Raw genomic sequence first — 27,418 nt, forward strand, 5'->3', positions numbered from 1 at the left:
CCTTTTGATTGTGTACCAGTGACAAAAGCACTTTACAAATTGGGGTTACACAGAAGCAAAGTAAAAATGCATTCAGGTCACAGACATAAGAATAACTGAAAAAACTTACAGACAATCTGAGTTTATCACAAACAAATGGCTTAATTGTCTAACCTGTTTTAGGCTGATAAAAAGTGACTGGACTTCTCACACTGGGTTTCACAGACAGAAGCAACAGACAAGCCAATGCTAAAAGACTTGAAGCAAGGAAAGTGAGTTGGTTTGGATCTGGATTTTCTTGAAGTAATGAAAACAGAAAGAGTGAAGACAGCATGGAGAGGAGGGTGGTAGGTACTCACGAATGGTTAAATCCATCACTTGAGAGGCCAAGCAGAAGACAGGATGCTCATACATTTCTCTCTTTTTCCCTATAAAAGAGGATTTGGGCATGCAAGAGGCTTAGGTCAGAGGTAAAGAGGTTATAGGTCATAGGTCAGAGGAAAACTTTACATTAGCTTAAAAGGAAAATAGCTGTAAAGTATTTTGGGATACACACAGGATAAAAGAAAAAAAGGAGATTTAAAATTGGAGATCTACTGGATTAACCATTCAGCATGCCCATGAGTCACAAAAGAGGTTGCGACCATGATTCTAAAGGTTTATTTTGAACTGTTTGCAAGAATATAATGATCAAAACATCATGAATAAAGGGAAATAGAATTCTATTGATTTAAGGCTCCAAGATACTAAGGATTTTAGCCTTCAGTATCTAAGGCTTTTACAGGTATTTCTTCATAAACATAGCCTCAAGAAGTGCTGTGACCGATATTTCCTCAGCTGTTATAAGTATTTCTTAAATGTTTGGATATTCAAATAGAAGCTTTTTAATGTCAAAATCATATTTGTATAGAGAAATGCATCATATGTAGATAATTTTTTTTTAGAAAGTATTTTAGCTTGTAGTGGACTATGCTCATGAGTGAAAACCTGATGCATGCAGCTGGCGGATGTTGGGTTGTTTGAATTAACAATCCCAGCATGCTTTGAAATTGGTGTCACAACCACTTTTATAGAGACAATATAGAAAAGTGGCTGTGGCCAATCACGAATAAGGAAGGAGAGAAGCAGAGGAGAGCAGGTAGTGTGGAATGAAGTATTTCTCTGAAAAGGTAGCTGGAAAAAAAAAAGTTTGTTGCTTCAAAGTATTCCCAGACCTAAAAGTCACAGTGCGAAAAAGAGGGCAGATAATTAACACAACCAAGAAGAATTGAGGCACAAAAGGAAAGTACATACTAACTGTTCTACTTTGGAAGTGAATGCATTTTTACTTACAGATCATAAAGTTTGTTTTTGCATAGATTAATCTGAAAGAAGAGAGCAAATCTTACCAACAGGTTAGTGATATTTACACAGAGACCTAGGGAAGCCAGCATTTGGTAGAAGCATCCATCAAAACAAAAATTGCTTTTTGATTCTGAGTCCTTCTCCGTCGTCAAGTCTATTTCAACATTGCATTTTACAGAATACACCAATTAACATATCCTGTGAAGTTGAGTACTTCGATAAATTGCCTGATAATACAGTGCTTATTAAACCTTCAATCCTTCTCTATTTTTGCCACTCATTACCAAGTCAAGAGTTGATAAACATCCTTTTAGTGCCCAATTCTTAAGTGTTTCTCACTGGATGCATAACAATGAATTCATTACCACTGGTACACAATTTGCATTGTCAGACAGAAAAAATAGAAAAAGAGAGGACATATCATATCAACAGAACCTAGAAAATTTGACATGTAATAACCCAGGTCCTCGTGTAAACAAGGGCTAGGAACAAATCAGAGGGTGATTTTTTTTCTTTCAGTAATGTCTTAGAGGCGTACAATGTGAATCTAGCTTTAATAAAGCTTTATATTTCACACACAACAGAAGACCAAAATCCAGAGTAAAACAATTCTTTTTGAACCTACAGCTTTCAGTTACAAGCACTTGTAAAGTTGTGTAGGAGTTTCAAATTGCTGTATAGCAGCCAACAAGGTAACAATGAAATTGGATTAACATGTAAAGAACTAGCTGATCATCGAGCTCCAACAAAACTCATATCCTCCAGCAAGTTTTAAAATGTCTTTTTGATGGCTACATGTGTCTCTGGTCACCAGTTATTATTCCTCCATAACTTAAAAGGTCAATAATATTAGCTATGCTGGATTTAGAGTGACAAGAATGTAATCTGATGCAAGAATGGGATCAACTGATGACTTCCACTACTCACAAAGCAAAGACAGTGAAACACATCCCAGAAAAAGACATTTTAAGTTGGCTACACACAAGCAGAGATAAAACATTTCTTAGCTTCTTATATTTTGATTGTTCCCTGAACTCCACTGTCTCAAGCTATTAGCAGCATTATCCTTTTCAGCTACGAACATGACATCCCATGTATTTCTCACTTTTTTTAAACAAAGACACAAGTATGAATGCTGTACCAAACGTGCTAGTGCTCAGAAGAAGCTATGATTCTGTTAACCATTTAATCTTTTTTTCCTAGAAAAGGAAATATTTCGCTATCCTCTGCTCTTAATTCTTAAAAAACAAACACCACAAATACATTTCCTAGCCAATTCCATATTCCCTTTGACTTCAGTTTTATTGTCAAGCAAATAAATAGTTAATTCATTGTTTTAAATAACTGTTAGCCATAGTTTCCATACAGAAGCATAGTAACATTTTAACACCATAAAGTAATTGCCTTACCTTCAATTTTGGCATACTCTGATAGTCTAGTATAGTTGACTAAAGCAGCTTGCTCCAAGCATTTACGGATGACTGTTTTTACCTCCTCTTGAGGGACAGGAGTAACTATGTCTTTCATCAGAACCTAGACAAAAGAAAAACTGATTTGTTGTGGCACACACATCATTGATCTTTTTTTGTTTGTTCGACAAACACATGCATACCCAACACTAACCCAGTGTGGCTGCCTTTCTCTATGTGGCTCACCTCTAGTGGCCAGCCTACATAGTAAAGTTTAAAAATCCTACTGCACTTGATCCCTTTGATCAAGCAGCAGAGACTCACACTTTTAGATCCAGAAGTCATAGGTTCAGACCCCACCGATGACCCGACCAAAGATGTCACTGCAGAGTTAATTCATGTACTATTTCTGCAAGCAACTACTTTATTCAGTGACATAAAGCTTTTTAGAACCGTTATTCATTTAGACAAGTTTTCAACATTACATTTAAAGGGTCTGATTCATCGCCCCGTTACACCAGTTTTATGCCAGTATAATTCCATTGAATCCTCGTTCCTTAGTTTGCATCATCTTGGGACACAAAACTAGTCTAACTGAATAGAGAATTAGACCCATAATTCATAATATTTAGAATTCTCTGTACATCGCATTACAGGGTGTAATGACACCACCAAAAATCTACTCATGCCCATGACCAAACAGATACTGTAACGTTATCTAATTCAATTTGTGTGTATACCTATGCATAAATCTAATTGCCATGTAAACTCTACTGTATGATTGAATATGACAAGGAATTTTAACCTGCCTTTGTTATTGTGATGCTTACCCTTTCCAGCAGGGATAGAGTAGCTTTCAACGCACCTTCGGGTCGGCCAAATGGAAAGCAATACCTAGAAAAACACCCAATTGTAAAGATTAACTCAAATGCACCTGGGCAAACATACCAATAAGCTTAAGAGTGATCTGTTAAGAAAGACTGGGTGGTGGGGCAAGGGCTTTGTTCTCGCTTCCCTGAATTAGGCCCCTACCCTTCAGGTGGTGCCATGTGGGCCCAAGAGACTGGATCAAGGCCTGAAAGAGTAATTTTGATCAGTGCCTCAGTGGGACTGTTAGGAAATCTCAGAAATATTTTCCATGATGTGCTCAGGAGGATATATCCCTATGCTTCAATCACAGGGAAAACTACTAGTAAGGGCTGGTAGATCTGCCACTTTATGAAATCTGGCTGTCAACTGGGAGGGAGAGTGGCTACATCTATCAGGAAGCGGTTACATATTATCTCCGTGCAATAAAAGGGCACTGACAAGGAAAGGACCAGTTATTTCAAGACTGGAAATTAGTGATCTCATCATAATCACAGGCCATAACTAATTGGTTCAGCTGACTATTTTATTGTTGAGAGTTGCAGCTAAGAGTGGTCATGGCATTGAGTTTGCATCGAGAGTTACATCACCTCTCCTCTTGAGAACTGGGGCTGACCACTGTATGAAAAGGCTGGTTTGAAAGGCGGCAACTCACCTCCCTTTTTTGAGGTTGGTGATATCCATTATTCCCAAAATTAAACCATCCATGAAAAAAACCCCTGTCTTTGTTTGGACTAGGAAGAGATGGCAGTAGATAGCAGAATGCGTTAAGGAGAAGGGGATAGGAAGGAGGAAGAAATAAGAACACAGGGTCTTTAATTATTTGCTTAGAATTATTTAACTGCCAAATATGAGTCCCCTCCTTGTTGCTGTGCCTATGTGGGCAAATTGAGTTGAAATACCTTTAAAAGGTCAAGCCTTCTGTTTATCAGCTATGAACATATTCATGTCTTTTGCAGCTGCAAGTTTTGGCACCCTAATGTACCAAGTTATTTTACACTGTGCATATTACTTATGCAGAATTATAATAAGCTGCAGCCTTTGAAATCTAAAAGACTCATCTTTTATGGGATGGAGTCTTGAGGAAATGCATCCTCTCTCCCTTTAAACCAGGAGCCTCTGCCTTTACCTAAAATGGGTGATCTGATTCTCCAGAAGCAAGCGGAGCCGCTCCTTGATTTCTTCAAAACGTTCTTTCTCTTCTACAGTTACAGTTCCTATTCCATCAGGCCTGAAGGAAAAATGCCATGAATGACTCAAGCTTCACCTCATGACCCTGGTAAGTCATCTGTACGGCAAACAAGATACTGCAGTTTTTGGAAATGGATGTCATCAACTATTAGATCCAGGATATACTGCATGTGCCATGCAAAGAAGCACTTATGGGTAAAGCAGCACGATTGTTTAGAAAGCATATCTCAGAATAAAATAAATACTCATTTTAAAATTACGGCATGCATGTTTTTAAATAGTGAAATCACTATATTTTTGTTTACTGCAGAAAAACCTGGAAAAATGTAGTTCTCTCTAAAAATACACACACATATATATATATATATACAGACACATATATAAACACTACAACGGGAATTTTCATTCAGTCCTGTTTGGCTCAATAAGTGATTCATTTCTACAGAAATAATCATATTCACATTTATCAAATTTAAAATATGGTTCACAGCATAAAATAACAGTGATGATAAACTCACGTACAAATGGAATATAAAAATACAGCACTCATTCATGTCCACTGAATCACTTTATAACATTTTATCATGTAAAAGGAAGGAGCACAAACTGAAATATATGCTCCAAGATCAATGTACATTTTGCATTTCCAAAAATAATGTCTTTTTTCAGGACATTCCATCAAACAGCTCTTCAATGACTATTTGTTACACTTTTATTATTTTGTTAATGAACAGGACTGCATTATGAATAAGGCAGCCACAAGTAGCTACCTTGGGGTATTTCCCATCTTTCACAGAGCACAGTGCGCATGCAATCATCTCTTCCATTCTTCACCTGTAATGTTGATAGATAATACAGAGAGCCCTTGTGCCTATTGTGCTCACGTTCTGTTTTTACATCTTTGTAACTCTGCTGATTTAAACTGACTCCTGATTTGCACCAATGTGTGAGCAGAAACCAGCATCCTCTGCATACATGCCCCCTTCTCCCCCGCCCCAGAGAAATACACGCCACAGCATAATCGCTGAATTGGGCTAGTCTAATCCATTCACCAAAGGAATCAGCAACCCAGACAATAAACATCACTAGTTTCTATTATTGACAGGCAAAGTATACAGATCTGTGTATTGCCGTGTAGCCTATACCAGCACAGTCTCTCTTTAGGTAACGTAAGATGTCTTAAAATTGAACAAATGTTCTTACTTAAAGGCCTCCTCCAGCATTCAGCTTAAGCTGTGTAAATCCTTAGTACTAGACTAGTTTGGTTATACAAAAGGCTTGGCAAGGGATTACACAGCTTCTAACGAACCTCCTGTCAGGGGTTAATTGGTTAGCTTTATTTTCCTTTTAAAGAATCAAAAGGCCCTAAACTAAACGAAAAATTACAATCTGTACAGTCATGTTTCACTGACCTCAGATGCAGAAACCTCTTAATATCATAAATATTAGCTCTGCTGTTAGAATACAGGTAAAAAGTTCTCTTAACAAATCCAAACAGAGATGCTAACACAATCTTAATTGGTTTTCTTTTCATTATATGTAAGTGCTAACGCTACATTAAATAACACTTATATCCTGGACATATTAAAAGGCCCAGATGACAGTGGATATCTTTAAATTTAATCAGTGTTTCCACAAGTTCCAGTGTTTCCTATCATTTATTTGCCAAGCTCAGCTGCAAAAATTTTATTTAGGCTGAACTATGGAGTATAAAATTTTAGCTGGAAAACACATTTATTAAACAACTATGGAAGAATGGATTTGATCTCATTAGTACTGGTACATAATTAGGTCTAGTTATTCTGAAGAAGCAGGTAAGCCAGGTAAATCCAGTTAGACATTGTTTTTAAAACACAGCTGCTGAACATGTTTAGTATATTTATAATCCAAAATTGCAGAAATAATTAGTATTCAGATTCAGATCTAGTTCATGCCATCAGTTACTATGCCAGCACTGCTGTGTACATTGGGGAATCCGGTTTGCTTGCCAGTAGAATGGCAGATTTTTCAAGATACTCCATGATAAATACTTTGTGTCAAAGGACAGGATTGAAGTCCTCATTTGAGTTTTGGGTGCACATCCGCACAGATGCACAAAACCCATATAGGTCATAGAGTTTCATGAAGGTCAATTGTATCAGCAACTGACAAACCATGTAGCCACAAAACATTGACAGTAAAGAGCCCAAACTGAGAACAATATGCTGATGAACTGGAAAAGTTCTGAAAATTATGTTATCATTTGTTGGGTCAATAGCCCTCAAAGTAAAAGATTTACTGAAAAGGCCACAGAAGACTCAGGAGTTTAAATGCAGATTTATTTTCTAAGAGATAGAACATGTGCCAAGAGGTTTCTCTGTTTAATAATACTAGTTTTATAAATTTTCAGTTCCTCTTTTAATTCAAATTATTAATGTAAAATATCACTGTATGCTGTTTAACCCAGCAAGGGGCCCTCTATTCAAAGTCCCAGCACATTTTCCACTGTCTTCAGTGGGATAGCGTCCAGAGTTGTACGTAGGGTTGATCCAAAGCCCGTTTGAAGCCACTGAAATAGTTCCACTGAGTTCAACAGGCTCTGAATCAGGCTTTAATTCTGTTTGATCTAGCTATTTTAGCACTTGCCAGGCAACACCAATTTCAGACATTTGCAATGCTTTGGCACAACTGCATCATTACAATTTGGAGCGGCAGTCTAAATTTTCAGTGCTCTGGCAGTTTTCAGTCTAAAGCACCGATATTGTTAGGAACTCTATGCGGGCACATGGCTGGGTCCAAACCTGGTTGGACTAGAGTTAATATATGTCTACAACTCATCTAAGTCAAGTTATAACTTCCAAACAGTTTGCACTGAGACAAAAATGTAACTATCTAGCTACACGCAGACTATATATATATATATATATGTGTGTGTATTCAAATATTCACCACACTTCAGTCATAATAAATAGTTAGGCCTTGCATTTTTCTTGATCTTTATCAGAAGACACAATGCCAAATTCAGTCATTTTAGTACAATTAAAAAGTTACTTTATGCACCCTATGTCGTTCTACAAAACTGCACGCTAGATAAACAGCCCACCCCAGCATATCATTCTACTACAAACTTGAGACAATCTACAGGTCAACTGTAGCCATTTTTGGAGCAGCACGGATGTCTGGAAGGGCCTGCCAACTAAGAGCCATCACAACTGCAAGGACTTCCTTTCTCAAACAGCTGTGGACTATATCACATCTGACATGATGAGCATCTCTTGAATCTACCTTTCAAATTTTCGGCAAACCATTTTCTCACTGTCCTTCACAAAGTTGACATTTTCGGCAGCATGATAGGAAAGATGTCATGTCGGCTGCTTTTCAAGTTGTTGTCACAGTGGTTAGCACCAGTTCTGTCATCTTTACTCTCCTCACAATCTCCCATCTTGAGCCATGTCACAAATAATAATACTTCCAATGGTTTTGTCAAATTTCAAATACTATAACCCAGCTGCACATCTTCAGATTTACTAGTTATGTTAATTTTTGTTGCTCATCTCCCCAGAAGCTGAAGCATTAGGAACTCATTAATTAGTGACAAATGCAAGGATACTGATAGAACTATATAAAAACACCATCAAAAGCCCTGCACCTAATTTATTAACGTGATAATTTCTGAAACCTAATTACAATCAAAACATTAGTCAAATATATTTGAAAACTGAATAATTTTGAAGCATATTTATTTTTCCATTTGTTAAGCAAACTAAGGGTTATATAAGCTATCCTTTCTATAACGTCACATTCACTTCTGTGTTCTGGTAATTCCCTTATCATAACATGCACAATTGATGGCCCTTAAAGACATTCTCAAAAAAGGTGAAATCTCACAAATTACTTTTCTTATTCATGCTGGTATTAGCTCTTTTTATTTAACAAAGGTTTCCCATCAACTTTATACTGGATGTTTAATTTATATACGGAATCACAGCTTCCTGCAGCAAACAAAACTTGCACAATACATTTTAGCTAAAACATAATTGTAGAAAACTAACACACATATTCATAGTGGCCATGTATGGTTTATATTACGCTGGCGTAGGCACCAGTAGGAGTGGTAAGAGAGAAACAGTGAAAGAAGTGCTGCACCTATATTGTATTTAAATATAATTCTGTGCACACACACACAAACACGCACACAGTGTCTATGTCTCTTTCTTTCTATGGATTTAGATCAACATACAACATAAATGTCTCCGATTTGAATGGCAATAGATTTTCATCTGATCCTATATTGATCCTGCCAGGAAAATTAGAGGAGTCTGGTTTAAATAGTAGGGGGAGGGCAGAAATAAAAAAACCCACATTTTCTATAAATTTATTTTTAGTAATCCCCAACAGCACATTTTCAGAGATAACATAAGATTATAATCAAAAGAGTTATCACCTGGAGATTTGTCAGTGCTTAACATATATATATTTCACGGGAAAAGTTGTACATGCTATATTCTTCAATCTAGGTCTAGTTTCCTATTTTTCTTCAACTTTTTGTTTTTAAAGTATGAAAACAACCAAAAAACGCAGGCTGTGAAATTAAAAAACAAACACACACACATTTTCATGTCAAACTGTAAAAAGATTTTCTTTCTTAAGTTTAGACTGTTGTGAAAATCAGAGGGTTAATTATAAATTATAATTAGGACCTGTGATCCTAAGGCCAATGCTTCATTCTGTAAGCCACACCTCCCCCACCATGCCCTTTTCTAATTATACCCGGAGGCCCTCAGGCCTAGTTATGCTGCTAAAACAAATATATCAAAATCATTTTTAACAAAGACTAATATATGAAGCAATAACATGCATTTGTATGCAATTATAAATCTACAGTATAGCTCCTTTGGGTTAATCTCTTTGACATCAGCCTGTCTGAAAAGCGAAGACGCTTATAAATAAAAAAAAATAATCTCTTCCACTTTTTATGCTTAACTTTAAGCTTTATCACTGAGGAAAATACTCCTTAGATGCACTAACCAAACCTCTGCATGTGTTTCACACACATCAGAGATGATAAAATAAATCATGTCAAAAATTAATGCAAATAATCTGATTTTAACTAACAAAAGAGAAATCTAAGATAAGGCAGATGCTATCTTCAACTCAGTCCTTTGCAGCCAGGTGCAACACATAGCTTATATCTAGCATCACAAACTATTATGGGATTTATAGTCCAGGGCACTAATGGTACAACGGCAGCCCTAAAGACAAAACCATACATCTGCAGAGTGTCCCATCAACTGTACCGGGACTCCCTTTAAAGGGCTGACCATTAAGTTTCATCTTCATCCAATCCAATCCTTCTTGCCCCTGTGAATTTATGTTATATTTTCAAGATTGTATAGTCCTTTTTTCTGTATTTTTAATTAAGGGGACTTTTAACATAGATATGTGGCCCAACCGTAATCAGCCACATGGGACAATAATAAAAACACAGCCTGATTCATTACTATAGCTTTGGCTCTTATTTCACTTCTCTTTTCTCCTAATTTCAGTCCAGGCTTTGGTTCTTTGTGGATATGCAGAGCTGAATCAAGGCTCATTCCTTCTCAAGCGCAACATGCATCCCCAAAGAACCATGCTTGGACTGTGTGGATGCTTCACTGGCACATTTTCCTCTCCTATACCCACGGTAATGTATCACGTCAGCATGTAACATGACACTATTTATCTGTGGATCACTGGCACAATGCATCATCTCAGCCTATATAACAGACTGCGTTTGAAGACATCAATAACATGTACTTTATCAATACATACCTATTATGGCTCTGGCTAATATATGGATCCAGGAAATAATAAAGTGTCTGACATTACCTGTAGAACGGTTTTGTTAACCTGTGGCTCTCTGATACAACATGTCCACCACAGATCTATTAATCAAAGAATAAATATAATCTCCAAACAGAGCATACAGAGATGTTACGAATGTCTGGAGCTGGTTGGAAGTTTTTGAAATTTCTATGATTTTTTTCATGAAAAATTTGTAAAAATTGTTTTCCATTTTTCATCCAGCTTTCTGAAATTTTTGTTGTATGATATAAAACAAATATTAAGGAGACATAATTGAGAATGCTCTAAAATGTAATGCAGATATTTAATTCCACAAGTTCCAGAAATGACTTCAAAACGGTAATAGTTCTGGAGTCTGACAATGGTTGAAAATCTGCAAAGGCAACAGCTGTAGGGGATGCCAATTTTGATTTCATTCTGAAAGTGAATTTAGTGTTTTGAAACACAGTGACTACGGGAAGGGCAGTGCACCAATCCACCTGTGTGCAAAAATGGGGCAAATTATAGTAAGAGAATTGATTGTGTGGATGTTTGGTGATGAGACTGAGAAACTGGACCAAACACCAGCTCATTTCACACAGAGCACTGACTAGCCATCAGATAATCACAACGTTCCCTCACCACCAGCTTGAACCAGCCGCAATAGGAAATCCAAGTGGTGATGGGCTCAACATCCGCTAATCCAGTCCTTACCTTTTACATACACAAATCTGTAGTTACATTTTCAATCCATTAGGACAAAAAAAGTACCGCATATACTCTTTCATAAGCCAAATTTTTTTAGTAAAAAAGGGAACCACCAGAGAAGTGGGTCGGCTTATAAACGAACCGGTTTCTGATCGAGTTTATACGGTATATAAAACCACAAAAGCAGCCATTTTTTTGCCCACTCTAGCCAATTTTATTTTTAAGATTGTTTTTACATGGGTCAATTGGGAACAGCTGTGTTTGTAGTCAAGGAATAAAACCCTAAGGAGGGAAATTCTTAAAAAGGGAGAGAGTCCAGTGGTAAGGCACTAGCCTGAGATATAGGTTCAGTCCCTGATTCACCAGACAATTATTGTGTAACTTTGTGAAAATCACATAGTCTCTCTGTGCCTTTCTTATCCATCTGCAGAACAGGGATAATGGCACTTCCTTGTCTTGTGAGGTGTTGTGAGGATAATCACATTAATGGACTGTGAGATGGTCAATATTACAGTAATGGGGCCCACATAAGTACCTAAAACAAATAGATCCAAATGGGTGTGCCTTTACAAAATTCTACCAGTTTGAATGATTTCTACCAGATTTCCATTAGAACTGGTAAAATCTTTCAAATTGGTGGAACTTTTTAAGGGCATCCACTGATGTTGTGCCCTTAAGTACAGTGAAGAAGTATCACTAATAATTTCCTTAATTGCAGTGAACTGTAATTAGTTATGGTAACTAGGGTTAGTAGGTTCTGCACAATCACGATTGGTATCTATATCTATGACACTACTGTATATCATGCATACAGATGTCTGTAGAAGGAAAACTTGGGATAAAAAATTATAATTAACTGTTGCTTTTTTATTTTTATTTTTAAAGTATGGGTAAAATTAACAGAAAAATTAATGGATTCAACTATGCAGATGGCAATAATTTATAGTGTCCCTTTAGAGTAAGTATTTCGAGCTTTCAAAGGCCTAATAACTCATCGGCTTAAAAAAAGTCGAGGTAAAGGAAAAATGGACTGCGGTAGTGTTTTGAAATATCACCCATATTGGTTTTTGACCATTTCACATGATATGGCAATAGGGTCACAGCAAAGCTAGAGGTGTATTTTTAACAGCAGCCGTTTTGTTCCTGTCCTGCACTGACACTGATCAGATAACAAGGCGGTATTCATGAAGCAGGACCCTGGACAGCAGCTAGTTAGTTTCTTCTCTATGATGGCCTGTCATTCTGTCAGTCCTGACCTTCAGGCTGTCCTGAACATCTGAATCACATTCTCTCTGCACTTTCTCACTGACTGCAAGCTACTGTTGTCTCACTGTCTGACCTTACACAAACACAATACAAACAGACAACCCACCTCAGCTCCATCACTGTCTATTGCTAACATAGGAGATTGATAGCCACACAGAATTCTCTCTCTATTCGACCTTCATTATTGGAGTGGCATAGTCTGACTGACAGCCAACCTCATTCCCGAGAAAGCTAAACCACCAGTTGTTTTTTTGCCCTCTAAAAGTGAAGTAACATCCAGTTTCTAAAGAAAGTTCAATTAACATATTGATGCTTATGACAAAAGTAATACATTTTTGTTAAACAGCAAAGATATTGACTGTATATATTTTAATGTGTATGTTCAAATGATACTTTTCCTCAAAGAGTTGGGCACACAGATAACGATGTGATTTATTATTATTTAGTATTTATATTACAACATTGCTCAAAGGTTCCAAGCCTAGATGGGTTCTCGTTGTTCTAAGTGCTGTACAATCACAGAGCAAGACATGATGCCTACCCCAAAGAGCTTACAAGGTAAGGCTTTGACTCTGCAATAGCTAAAGGTCTGTCTCGGTAGAGCAGACTGCAAGTTTAAGACCTAAGATAGCAAGCGACAAATGAAAGGTGGGAAAAGGAGACTGTCCGAGATAGATGGGCTTTATACACACAAATACACTGGTAATTGGTGATTAGGTAGCACATAAATAAGCATCAGTTTTCCCCAGCTGTGTGTCAGTCTAGCCTGGCTCTAAAACAAATCACGTACATAGCCTGAATAGCCTTTCAAAAAGGAATCACAACACGGAATCTAAGGAACGTAGACACTTTGATTTCTGTCTGAGCCATAGTAATAAATTAAAGATACAGAGTTACAGATTTTTTAGGGCCAGGAGGGACCACTGTGACAATCCAGTCTGACTTTCTGCAGAACGCAGGCCAGAGAACCTCACCCAATAATTCCACTAATTTCTGCATCAAGCCCGTAACTTCCGTTTGAACTAGAGCACAGGGTTCAGAAAGACATCCAATCTTGACTCAAAAATGGCAAGTCCTGGAGAATGTAACATGTCCCTAGGTAAGACACTCAGTCTTTGGTTTCTAAGGCAGACGTATGGCAAACGGTCTTGTTACGGCACAAGAAAGATAAGCTGAAGCTAAACACAACTATCATGCCATGGTATGGGACTAGTCTAGTGTTACTAACCCCGCCCCCCAGCTTGTCTAGAGATATCCATTTTGTATTATTTATTCTTTGTTGTACAGTAGTACCAGAGCCTCATTCAAAATTGGGGCCCCATTCTGCGAGGCACTGTGTGCAGACAGAAAATGAGTTTACAGATTGCCACATCTTGCCTATTGTTTTGAATTCAGCACATCCCTCCCCATGTACTATTCCCCAGACACAACAGGACAGAATGGCAATCTACAGTTGGCAAGTTTAATAAGTCCCTGCTGTTGATATACACACAGTGGACAGATTCTGCTCTCAGTTGCACTGGAATCAATGGAGTTACATGGGAATAAGAAAATCAAAACCTCAACCCTTGGCTGCTGTAAAGTACGATCCAAAGTCCATGAAAGTATAATGCAAAGCTCCGATTTACTTCAGTGCATTTTCGATCAGGCCCTATATATCCTCAAAACAGAGTTAGGTTTCTGCAGTAATGCATCCTGTGGATAGTGGAATTAGTATTAAGGAGCAGAGAACTGACATTAATAACCTTGTAGTGACAAGTATCGGGGGAAGCCGTGTTAGTCTGTGTCCACAAAAACAACAAAGAGTCCGGTGGCACCTTAAAGACTAACAGATTTATACAGGCATAAGCTTTCGTGGGTAAAAAAGCCTCACTCTTTTTTCACTGGCAGCCTCTCTGATTTCTGTTTAGGTCATTTTTGAATACTGCATTTCTAATACACATTTGAAAAAAAATCACAAACTCACTGGTACCCCAAATTGCTGGATAATTTTTTACTATCATATTATTAAATCTGCCTTTTCAAAGCTTCAAAACCAGGTAAATATTGGAAATGCAAAGTGCCCAGCGTGCTCAGTGACTGAGAAGTTCTTATATATTACAGAATACAATTCTGGGCACTGGTCTCACTCTTACCTTTTCGGCTCTGGATTCGGCTGGGATTTGGAATCTTTCCTTTTTCTGGACTCCTTTTTGGAATCCTTTTTTGTCTCCACTTCAGTGGCAGAGGGATTAAACACTTTGCCCCCCTCGCTGTCTGCATTTGGTTGTGACCCACCAAGTAACTCTGTCATTTGTTGACTTTGGGGAATGGTTGGGATGAGTTTAAATGCACAGGGTAAAGCCAGCAACAAAAGTGAAAGAAGCAGAAGAAAGCATGAAAAAATAAATGAAAGAAAACAAAACTGAAACCAAATAATAAACAGCAAAAGATACAAACTTACAAAAGAAAGTCAGAACTAAATAGAAAACAAGAAACTAAAAACTCTGTTTCCATGACAAGATGTATAAAATTAACTGTGTATCTCATGGCAGTCTCACAATATGAAATCCAGACAATGTGTATCATAATTCTGGATGATGTTTAACGGAGAGTTTACAAAAACACATAATTATTTTGTAACACTCTGTTATTCAGTAGCATATGCAGAAGAGAGTGCGACATCTCAGAGAATATAATGCAACTTGGAAAAAAAATCTCAATGCAAGAAGCTGCAGCAGCTACTCTAGCTGTAAATAAAACAATATAGAAAAGGAAACTTAGCACTGCTACACTTTTTGCCACAGTACGTTTGCGACATTTGAGAGAAGAAAACAAGCAAACTACGAACTTGAAATTGCTCTGCAACAACAATAAGATGTGGAGGAAAATTTTCAACAATGCTTAAGCAAGTTAGGAACCAACTTTCAACTGGACGTAGGCTCCTAAGTGCCTAAATCATGTTTGATAATGGAACCCAGGTGCTGGTGAAAATGCTACCTATGGTAACTTGCTGGACGCTCTAATACATTAATTAAAATCAATGTAATACATTCTTTATATCCATTTATGCATGTGTGACAATGATACAGATTTCAGTTATGCACCCAAATATACATTAACAAGAAGTGTATCTTGGAGTTTTCTGAGTAAAAAAGTTAAAAATTATCCTTTTGGATTCTGTATGCATATTTTTATTGCTTTCATTTCAACACGCAAAGAAACAAACAAACAAACCAATTATGCCACCAGTACTGCTGCTGCCAAACATCCAGTATGAAAACAAGTTGGGGATTGTTGTGCATTATCCAAGGAAACCTACAGTCATCCCTTGCTGGCATTTAGTTGCTAGATATAAATGATTCCTTACCTGTTGCCATGAACATGTGATGCACAAAAGGCAAAGCTGTAGTGAAGCAAGGTGGGGTCAATCATAGCTCCGTTTTCTGCTCGTTCTAGTAAATCTTTGAGGTAGCAGAGATGTCTGTGACAGCCTCTGACTCCATTACGTGCACAATACTCATCTAGCACAAATACCTGGCCAGGACTGAACCAGCCCTGTTTAGAAATAAAGAGACTTGATTTTAAATAGAAGATGTTAAACACAAGAGTTATTTGATTTGGAGATGTAATGCTCCACTGTTCTTATAGACAATCCAAACCTAATGGTTGGCAAAAGACAAGGGAGCAGGCCCTATCATTCCTAACTCAAATAATACACAGGATAATTGCAATGAAAAAGCATTAGAGTAACATTTAAGATAAATGTAATGCAAAATGCTGAAAAATGTTTCAACTATTCTAGTTAATGCCAGTACTCAGTATTATCGTTAGAAGATTCTTTTATCTTTAAGGGCGGCCAAAGAATTGTATATCGAAACAGCACAAAATATTAACAACACTGTCATGGGGGAGATGTTGTATTATGCTCTTCCCTTGGTAAGAGCAGATAATTATTCAGTAATGACTTTTATCTCTGTATCTGGCAAGTATAAGAAAGTACCAAAGACACACAAACAAGGTTCTACAGTATCTGAACTGGAGGATTCACATTTCCCTCATTTCTGTGAGGAGCCACTCGGATTAGACTCTTTGGGGACAGCTAAAGTAGAACATGAAGCACCAGCCTGTGAAGTCATTAGCTGGAATAAGAATTTTCTTATAGAACCCTTTTAAAATGCTGCAAACCCATCAATATTTACATGGAAATTTGGGTGCTAAACAATTGGTAAGATGCAGCTCTGGAATGCATCAAACTGCAAAATCTTTCCTCTTTTAATTGAAAAGTTCCTGCAGCGGGCGGGAGAGTGGTTGAGGCAGTGCACTGCCCCTATAGGCAACTTCTTTGCCACCCCATCTGCTACCCCAAATGCTACATCTTAGAAACAACGCTGCTGTGAAAGATTAAAATATATTTTCTACCACTCAGATGACACCAAATCTTTTCTAGATGCCAAAATAGCTGCTTTGAAAAAGAGTTGAAGAAATATCAATTAAGAGCTCAGTCAAAAGACATTGAAAGGGATTTGCTCATCCTTGCTGGGCCAACTCCAAAACAGATTGAAAAAAGCATTGAAATAATGAGGGGGAAAATCATGGATATAGGAAATAGATACAGTTCATTTTATTACTAGGATCACCAGAAAATTAAGATACAGAATAATGCAGAAGAGATGCCTATAGAAGTCCATTGTTTCAATTGGTCTTTACTGGTCCTTGCGCCCAGGGTGAAAGTCAATTTCCTTGTCTTTCTCTGTTTCCCTTTGTTACATGCGTTGATCTTTTATCCTCTTCCTCTCCGTCCCCGCCGTAAAACTGAGGACTTTGTAGAAGAGGGAACCAGAAGTGAGTGTAAGTATTAACTTGAAAGATATATGTGTGGCTTCGGAGGCATTGTCAGAGGGTGACTGGGGTCAGCCACATCTGTGGCACACTTAGCTCACCTCCCCAGGTACAGAAAATGAGCAAAGTCACATGACAGGCAGGTCAGGAGGTAAATCAGACCCCTTCAGGAGTGAAGATTAGACAGAATCCTGCAGGAGTGCCAGAGAGAGAAGGGAGACTCCAGGTAGGAAGTGCTGAGAGTCACTGCTCAAGAGAGAGCAGAGAAGGTCTCAAATGAGCCCAGGAGGGGCTGAAGAGAGAAGACAGACCCTCAGGAAGGAGAGACAGCTTGAGACTGGGCTGAAATGTTTAGTTTTGGGCATGGCTACCTTGGCAGGAGTGGACTTTTTCAATAATGGCATAGCCAGATGGCCATGTCACAACCGCAAGCGAACTGGGCTGGAGATCATGAGGGGATCCTGAAGCAGTGGCCAGGCTCAGCAGGCAATGCTGCCACAACAGTTTAAATTACCTACGATACATGTCATAACGATGTAATGAATGTCCTACAATGGATCTGATCCTTCCGGCGGTGGGGGGGGGGGGTGAGATCCAGGCCACACTGAAGTCAGAGAAGAGACTCCAATTGAGTTCAATGGGGCCAGAATTTCACCCAGGGAGTTATGGCGAGAAAAAGACGACAGGATTGGGCCCAGGGAGTTATCTAGACTTGATTCCCTGGCTGTGGAGCCTGTGGAAGCTTTGTGAACCTTTCAGAGCCTGCAGCTATGGAGGCTGCTCTTTATTCCATAACTGCTGCTGCTTGCTCCTTCTTTCAGAGCAGAGTCCTGGGCATGACAGAAGGAAAGATGCTGCGCTTTGTACCTCGGGGCAGCCTCTTCCATGGCAGAATGACAGAAACTCAAAAAAGAGCCTTACAGGGGCTCAGTGCATAGCCTTATAACATGATTCCCTAGCTGATGACTCCAAAACCAGAGCTCAGATGGAGAGCTGAAGGGGGCCCACTTGTCTGAAAATGTCTTCTTCCCCAAATTAAAGTGGATGTGAGGCAGTCAGGAGGAGGACAAAGGGGCTGTCCTTCCATAACAGCTGTAGGTTGGGGAGCAGACTCCTCCAATCTGGCAATGGGAGGGAAGAACGCTTGCAGAACTGGGAGAGGAAAAGCGCTTACTCCCAAGCAAAGCTATATTTCTTTAAAAACAGTAGGTACAGAGGCATGTGGTGGTGGCAGCTTTCTCCTTTGTTCCTCTTGTGGTATAGCTACAAAGGAGAGGCTGGAAAGTGGTAGTATATGGTGCTCTCTGTCCAGCCCAGTGCAGGATCCAGGATTTGTAGGAAACATTACTGAAAGGCTGGTAACTTTTTTACACGCATTCCCCCACACCCTCAGGCAGCTCCTAGCCCCCTACTGTGTTTCTGCCTTGTGCACCAGAGTGTACATGTCTGGGCCTCACACCTGAGGCCAGCCATGCAGTGTTCAAACTGTCAGAAGGTCTTCGAGCTGTCCTTCACTGCTGTGATGGGGTATAACGTGACTGAATGTATCTGCGCTCTAGACCACCGAGCGTTCTAATGATCCCCATCAACCTCGAATTGTACCCAGAAGTGAATGAGAAGCTTGGACAGAAATGCTAAGGGTAGCAGGCACCACTCAGGATGTGGAAAGGGAACACTTGGCATCACTTATAGAGATGGTTCTCAGGAATTTTCTGTATAAACAGTTTTTTTTTAATGGACAATGGAGTTTCTGCAAAATTGAAACTCTCCATGGGACTTAGATTCTGCTGAAATTTTTCTAGTTTTCCATTGAGAAAACAAAAACCAAATATTTAGTTTCAAATAGGTTTCACATTAAACCCTGCTGTGATGAACTGCCTCATGGGAGTTGAAGTTCAGAGACCCACTGTCTCCAATTGGCTGGGATTCCTGATAGACTGCCTCTCCCATGATGTAACACAGTCTCCATTTTGACTGAGTAGTGTGGTGCATTGTGGGGATTTCATGGTTGCAAGGGCATCCTGGGAAAAGTGGGCCACGGAGGGAGCATGTTCCATAGGGGGAGAATGGAGGCATCCAGCTTCTGTGTAAATTTCAAGAGTACCCCTAAGTAGAAGGCAAGTGTCCAAGCTGAAGGTACCAAAGGCAATCGGTACTTCTGTGAGCTCAACATTAGGGAGGAACAGCTGCAGTCTCCTGGCCAGAAGATGAAAGGCAGCTCTCCTAACTGAAAATCCAGTAGCCAGAGGATCCCGTGGCCATAGCCATGTATCCTCTGGAGAACGGTGGGTAGATGCACTCAAATGGCACGGGCAACATTCCTGCTCCTTTTCCTTAAATGCTTCTCCCTGCCAACAAGCATCATTTCTGTCTTACCGGAGATGGGTCATAGCCAGGTTGTTTTCATACAGATACCTGTCCCAGGAGACTGTGCAATCTGGGTTCAGTGGAAAGGGGACAGAACTGAGTATTGTTCTCTGTCTATCTTTCTCACCACCTCCTCCAGCAGTGCCAGTCAACATTTGCACACATTGAACAACAGATGTGACAAGCGAAGAATTCTGCGGGACCCTGCACACTGAAGTCCTATGGGAGGAAGAACCACTGCCCATCACCCTTCTGGAACCATTTGGAAAGGAAAAGGGGAAGCTACTGAAGAGCCATTCTTACAACATTGCCCAGAGAAGTCAACAAAACTTTATGGCCAATGGCATCAAAAGATGCTGAAGGTCAACACAGACCCTATTTACGAAGTAAATCAATCTTTGAGGTAAACACAGCCTCAGTTCCACAGCCAGGGGTGACGCCACCCTGAAGGGAAGGAAAGAAACCTGTGGAATCCAGAAAGGGTCCATCACCACATTCCTTAAAACAGGGAGTTTTGAGACAGGATGGTAAATGGTGAGACTAAGCTCCAAAGATCCATGTGCCTTGGGGCTTATACGAGCCCCATCACTCTAGTGGCTTCTTAAGCAAGGGCTCAAACACCTCTTTAATAATGAGAAGTGTGGCTGGCAGCTTTCCTCTTGAAGAGTGACATTAACAATCTTGTCAATAATGGCTTCCCCCTCAGCTGTGTCTGTTTCACAAGTGTCTGGTCGAAACTCTCCAAATGTTTCCAAAATCTAATTCAGTCAAACTAGTCACAAGCCAGCTAGTAAGATCTAATGGGATGGGGTTGGTCTTATTAGCAACCAGCCATGCATGAGTAAGCAGATGCTGCATGCCAGAGTTGCTTCTTGCCATTGCCTCTCACATGTGAGACAGGTGGGATCCAAGCTCTGTGCCTGACAAAATGTCATTTCCCCACCTGCTCTACAGTAACCTCCCAATAGGGGAATTTCCACCAACTCCTCCCTACTCCTTGAGCAGACCTCCTTGGCATCCTGCAAAGTCCCCCAGAGATCATCTGCACAAGAAGTGAGGGGCTGCAGAGCAGAACGCAGAGTGCCTCAGACCCATAAACCCAACCTCCCAATTATTCCTTGTGAGCACTCCCAATGCTTCTCCAAGGTGAACATGGAAGCTCACCTGAAAACTCCCTCAGCCTGGTCCCTTTCTGGGCTCCCAGCACCAGGAACAAGCCAACATGCAGCAACTGAGGACAACAAAGAGGACCCCAGACCTTCCCAGCTATTCCACGACACATGCAGCACAACTGAAAACGCATAAGTTAACCCCCTAATAAACACTAGCATCAGAACAAAGTCTTGGCATTAGCAGGAGCTGTTGCTGTTTCAAGGGAGCCTCTTCCTGCCCCTCCGAGCTATGACAATAATTCTACTAAAGGAGGTAGAGGACTCTAGTTCTACATGGTTGTCCTATACAGCTTTGGAGAACGAGATGAGAACTACCACTTAGAATCAACTTTCCTTCATCTCACCATCACCATCTCCTTAGTCCATTGGAGAAGATGAGTTCCTGGATGCAGTAAGATGGGTATAGGTCACTAACAAAATACAAGAGAGCTCTGTGGTGTAGACGGACTGGCTAGGTGAAAAAAATGTTTAATCCTAATGACAACCTCTGGGTGGTTTACAGGACTATCACTTGCTTCCAGTACAAGAAAGCCTCAATTTCAGAGCTTATGCCATTGGTAGAAGGTGAAGATTTTTGGCACACCAAACATTCCATGTACATAAAGAGTTAACTCTTCTGCTGAGACTGCTGTGCATTATTTGTAATGGGAGACCCAAGACATATTGCTGCTTGGCATAGGAACAGACCCAGGGTGCACTCAGGTGGGATCAGGACCTAACCCCTCTAGAATGCCATCTGAATATCAGGCCTGATACAAAAACCACTCAGGTCTAAAGAAAGACTCCCACTGACTTCTCAGGGCTCTGACTCTTTTAGCATTTCAAACTGTAAGTTACTGTTCATTCTAGAAATCCACTGTACAAGTCCTGTACATTAGTATTTATTTGTATTATCATAGAACCAAGGAACCGCAATCAAAGATCAGGGGCCCATTGGGCTGAGCGCTGAGCAGCCAAATAACAAAGATGACAAGTCATATATGGACAATCTTAATATTTTTTTTTGCTTAATCAGTGTTATAACATACTGGACCAGATCCTGCAATCCTTTCTTATGTGAGTGATCCTGACAACAGGACTCCTGAATGAATACAGATTACAGGATCATGCCCAACATCTGATAACTTCTCAGACAGAGCAAACTGTTAGCTGCTTGGAACACTACTCATCAGTACATACAAATACTGGGGCACATGTATTCTGGTGTAACTCTACTGACAAGGGGGATGGGGCCATACCGATTCCTTTTTCTCTTGTACCGTCATCTGTAAGGCAGTGGTGCAAACTGCAAAATATTATTGCTGCTGTCTATAATATTTCCCCAGCTGAGTTTGTCTTTGCAGGAGGTAACATTATAAAAAGTGCAAATGATAACACAGAATTGCTACTGCAGTAGAACAACAGTTAAGTTCAGGATATATTGCCTCTTAAAAACAAATACCTTGGGGGACCAAATTCAGAGTTGGCAAAAAGCAGGACCACCCCTCAGGCAACATGGGAGCAACACCCACTTGCACTAGCTCTGACTTTCTTTCCTGGTGTTTATATCACTATAGACCAAAGAATATACTTGCCAGACAAGAATATGAATCATTAAGTCTGTGGTCCAAAGTGAGGCGCTGAACCATCTCAAAGAGTGAAGCGTGGTCAAAGTTACAGGGGTTGGAAGAGATAAATTCATCCATGCCATGCTTTTGAGCTCTATCTGCATCTGTTCATTTATACATATAGAGAAAGACACAATTTAGAGAAATACAGCACATTCTATTTGACATATACACGAGAGAGAAAAATATACACCATGAAGCATGAAAGCTAAATAATTCTCTTCCCCTATAATGCCATTTACTTTTTTTCCCCAAAATATATTCTTCACCTCCCGTTGTCAACTTGCATCACGTTTTGACTATCTTATTGCATTCAGGCCAAAGCTTTTAGAATTAACATCTTGTCAACTGCTCTTTATCGTGCATTTATTCTGTATTTTAAAACAGAACACAAACCCAATAACTTATTCTGTATCTTACAAAACACAATAAGCTAACAGATTTTTGGCTTGCAAAAGTATATTAACTCCTATTTAGTTATTTGAGATTAATCATATAATAGATTCTGCCATTCTAGTAAAGTTATGTCTGTAGCAATTTCTCTAAATTTACTAGATTTTTTAGATATGAAATCAGCTATAATTTTTTGCATCAAAATTCCAATATTTGTCTCCTCCAATCTCAGATTTTGTTACAACAGCTTTTAAATGCTACCTTAATGAAATAAAAAGATGCTCATTTAAGCATTGCTGATAAGTTAAATTGAGATGTAGTTTGTTGTCATGAAGGAAGTAGCCTGATAGCGTGCAGACTGAGTTAGCCATTTCAACAGACAGACAGGATTTACTCTGCTAGGATTATGAGCTGCCATCTTTTGTGAATTAATAGCCTCAACGTCTTCACACTTCTCTGATGTGGGTGACGTCTATCGGCACAAACTCCTAAGGGCTAACTAATTAATCTCAACAAATATAACTAAAATTATACTAAATTCCCCAGTGGAAACAAAACAAAATATTCAGTGTAGGTGTGGCCAAGGAGGGATCCCTAGGCAGTAGCTTTGTTCTATGGAAAATGACTAAATTAAGACACTTTTCACTCTCTTTTTGCATTTACTCAAGTTTCCTGCTACATGAGTTCTTGTCAAATCCCTCACAAATGGAGCAGGGTTCAAATCTCACTGTGTTTACAACTCTTAGGGGAACTGTGTGGTCTTGAAACAATTACAGAGGCTGAAAGAGCACAAAACCACAGTAAATTAAAATTTAGTGTTTCTTGCTACTACTTTGGCATTTATATTTGTTTCTAAACCAAACTAACCCTTTCCAATAAGGCACAAAAATATGCAAGTTAAAAAAAAACAGAAGTAAGACTTATATGGAAGCAAAGTATTATGTTAAATATAAGATTAATTAAATATTTTAAATTAACCTATGAAAGATGATGTCATTTTACAAGATGTCTTGGGAACGTCTAAACCCATAGATATTCCATCTATTATAGGAGGCATTTTTTACATTTTTCTCGGTATTCTGTAGTTAAATATATTGATAGCACTGCCCGTCAGAATGACACCATAGATTCATAACGTAATATTTCAATTAACTAAAAGCAATACTTAATTTGGCAGGAGCTTGGAATCGTTTTGATTAGAAATCTGCTGAACAGGTATTGTGGTTTAGAATGTATGTTACAGTACTGGGGCTAACTTTTTCTATTTTGTTCAACATAAAAATTCTCATTTGCCATCTATCTGCCTATTACCTGACCTCCAACTGGTTTTTCCCTCCCTGTTTCTCCATGCATCCAGCATGGAGAGTGAAACAGCAGGTCCATTTAGAGTTGATGCTGCCTATGGATTAGCTAGTGTGTGTTGACTCTGAGGTGTGGGGCAGCCTTCCCAACATGGAGAATTAGCACATCACCTCCATGACACATTTTGTTTCCACCAGGCTACGGCAGAGGATCTAAAGTGCACCCCAACCTTGGGTCTCTCCTTGCAGCGCACTATCAACACACCAATAGGCTGGTTTCTATCCATTTTGACAGATTATGCCCCATCCTTTCTGTCCCTCTGGGCCAAGATCGATTTGATTAATATGAATACACTACTAAAGGTTTTGTATCTGCTGTTTTCAATTCCACATCTAGTGCCCATAAAATAGCTTTACAATTTTAACAGATATATCAAGGCTTTTTTTAAATAGACGGCTGCTCTCAAATTTTCTCGAGTAGACTGCAAGCTGACAAACTGGCTGGAGGCCTTAATTTGCCAGTTCTGCTCAGATATTTTATTACTTTTCAATTATGAGCCAGGGTGCACTGTCAATCTTGTTGTTCAGCAAAGAGGATTCTTTCTTAGCCTTGAGTAACCCAACTAGAAGTTTTAAGGGCCATTTCCCTTTTTTTTTGTTGAACCTTTTTAAACGGATCTGCTAGAAAACTATAAATTACCGCTACTTTCTCCCTTTCACACTGACCTGGGATACCCTTCAATTTCTGTTCACGAGAGGTACATGGGGCAGATCCTCAGATGGTGTTAATCTCATCTTCAATGGAGCTAAGGATCTGCTTATGGTTTTTGAGACCTCTCTGATCAAATATAAGTTTACAAGCAAACTACACCCTAGAGCAGAGGACCTATACAGGCCCCTAGGAACAGCCCACAAAGTTAAGTGGTCAGTAGGCTCTTGCCAAAGTCCACTGCACTGTGGTAAATTGAACTCAAAGACACTTATACTCTAACTAGTCTTTGCAAAGCAATGCCTTACCCAGCTCCCAAGTATGTACCCACTTGAAATCCTCTCTATCACCCCAAAGATCTGACTGGCTCAAAATGACCACATGAGGAGACAGTTACCGTACATGGTATTTTATGAGCTTGACTGACCAAGATGTATTCCAAAGAAGGGCAATTTGCATGAGTTCTGCTCATTAAAATTATTGAAAATGTGACCATTTCTGGCACAGAATGTAAGCTTCACGACAGCAGTCCTCATCATGGCTCAATGCTGCAGCTCTCATCTACACAAAACCACTCATCACGTCCAGTAGTTGTTTTATGTAGGTAGACTGCAGGATTAGGTGCGCACAAACCACCATCTTGGATCTAAATTCAGAAATGGGGAAATTATGCTTTCAAGAGGAGGTCTTTCATGAAAATCAAATGGGATTTGAATTGGTGATGTCTTTGGAAAATGATTCTATTACATGTTACGCAATCACATATTTAACTTAAATAAAAATATTATACAAGTCTAGCTGCTCAAAATTCTCCGGACCATTTAGGATATGTCTCGGTAGATAAAATAGTTACAACCCTATGCTAAACTTGCCTTTGCTCACTGAATTATTTTACATTACAAAATAAATGCACCATTCAATCTGCACTTTGTTTTTGTATCTTGATTTTTTTTTAAATTATTCCTAAAGCTGAATTTCAGAAGCCAATTATACTAAAATCATTTACCTACCTTCGAAAAGCAAAGCATAAATACATTGCCTCAACCGTCTCAGACAAGCATTCAGGATTTTAAAGTAACAACTACATCTGCATGTAAAGTAATAATTTTTTATATAAAACAGCCATCTTTCAAAATAAACAATTTGTACCGCTTGAACGTGCCTTTAAGCAACTTACAAAATAAAGGTCGATGGCTCAAAGTCAGACCCAAACTGTACATATAATTTGTAGACACTTTTAATAAATCAGTTGTTGGCCTTATCACTCTAATCTGTTCTCATAACAATGATAATTAAATACAAAGAAAAAGAGAGTGTTATGTGCTGTTTCTGTAATTTACAATCCCTTTCCAAGGTGCTTTGCCAAGTTAGTTGGCACTTCTTTATTCAAGGCCCCAAGACAAAATTATGCTACTGGCCAAAAAAAAAGTTGTTTTACATCTTAGACTGTGAGTAAAGTTATACCGGCATCACAAACTCTATTAACCTTCTTTCTTGAACACTATATGCTGTAGCCTTTTATGCTAAACTTTGAAATTTACATGATTGCCCTTCTTAATACAGTTCTCTTATTGCAATTTTATTTTATTCCACTTGTAGCATTAAAAAACTGGCATGTCTATCTTGTCTGCCTCAGCTATGCGCACTGTGATTCTCTGTCAAACACATATTTCGTATATATGTTTGAAGTCACAGTCTTAAAAATCTGTCAATGTCAGTAAGACACAGATATTAAAAAAAAAAAGAAAAGAAAAAAAATGCCCCACCACTCTGTTCTATTAGGGTAGTCCTTCTGTTATTTACCACAGTCAATTAAAAGCAACAGACAAAAAGGTCAAACATCCCTTTCTTGCTATTTGTTTTTTTGTTTCTCCCCCCCGCCCGGTGTCTTTTGCTACAGTAAGAATTTAGGCAGATTTTGTTAAGATTGCTGCACTTCACAACTGGGAACAAGCTCCATAAAAGAATTCTTGTTATAAAAGGCGATGGGTAGCCATTTTATTGTAAGAATTTCCGACTCCAAATTATTTATTTTCAGTAATGAGTGACTTTGTTTGAGTACCAAGGGCAACTGAACAGCCAGTAAATTTTACAACACATTTGTTTATAAAACTGTAAATTAAAAGGTGACTTTGTATCCTACTCATCTGGAAAATGTGTACTTGTCATATCTGCTTGACATTACAAGAATGAAGATGTGGTTTGGACGGTAACAAACAATGACACTAGTCAACCTCATCAGGAGACATGAAATAAAGGAATGACAATGATTGATGGCAGCTATTCATTTACAGATATTTCTAGAAGAGTCTTTATTGGCATGGTCAGACTACAACGCTAAGTTTTTCAGTAACTTAACTCTTCTTCAGCTATGCACAACAGTGGGAGAGAGGGCAAGCAGAACTGCAGGCGAACTCCCTGCTCATTGTGTTGTGCCACACAGTTGACTGCATGCTTTGAGGAATAGCTAAATTTCTTCATG

At 39.0% G+C, this 27,418-nt stretch overlaps 1 protein-coding gene across 5 annotated transcripts in view; it reads right to left on the reverse strand.

Moving 5' to 3' along the window:
- The window catches only part of CADPS (calcium dependent secretion activator), a 404,679-nt gene that overhangs the window by 100,371 nt on the left and 276,890 nt on the right, over window positions 1-27,418 (reverse strand). For 3 of the 5 annotated variants that reach the window (XM_050957617.1, XM_050957614.1, XM_050957615.1), the window contains exons 12-17: window positions 22,501-22,637; window positions 15,916-16,103; window positions 4,729-4,830; window positions 3,563-3,626; window positions 2,733-2,856; window positions 339-407 (exon numbers count right to left, since the gene is read on the reverse strand). In XM_050957617.1, coding sequence (XP_050813574.1) covers window positions 339-407; window positions 2,733-2,856; window positions 3,563-3,626; window positions 4,729-4,830; window positions 15,916-16,103; window positions 22,501-22,637 — 684 coding nt within the window. The remainder of the gene's footprint in view (window positions 1-338; window positions 408-2,732; window positions 2,857-3,562; window positions 3,627-4,728; window positions 4,831-15,915; window positions 16,104-22,500; window positions 22,638-27,418) is intronic. The other 2 variants (XM_050957618.1, XM_050957616.1) reach the window with 1 other exon arrangement.

Source organism: Gopherus flavomarginatus, chromosome 6, assembly GCF_025201925.1.
Source record: "Gopherus flavomarginatus isolate rGopFla2 chromosome 6, rGopFla2.mat.asm, whole genome shotgun sequence".
NCBI classification, from domain to species: Eukaryota; Metazoa; Chordata; order Testudines; family Testudinidae; genus Gopherus; species Gopherus flavomarginatus.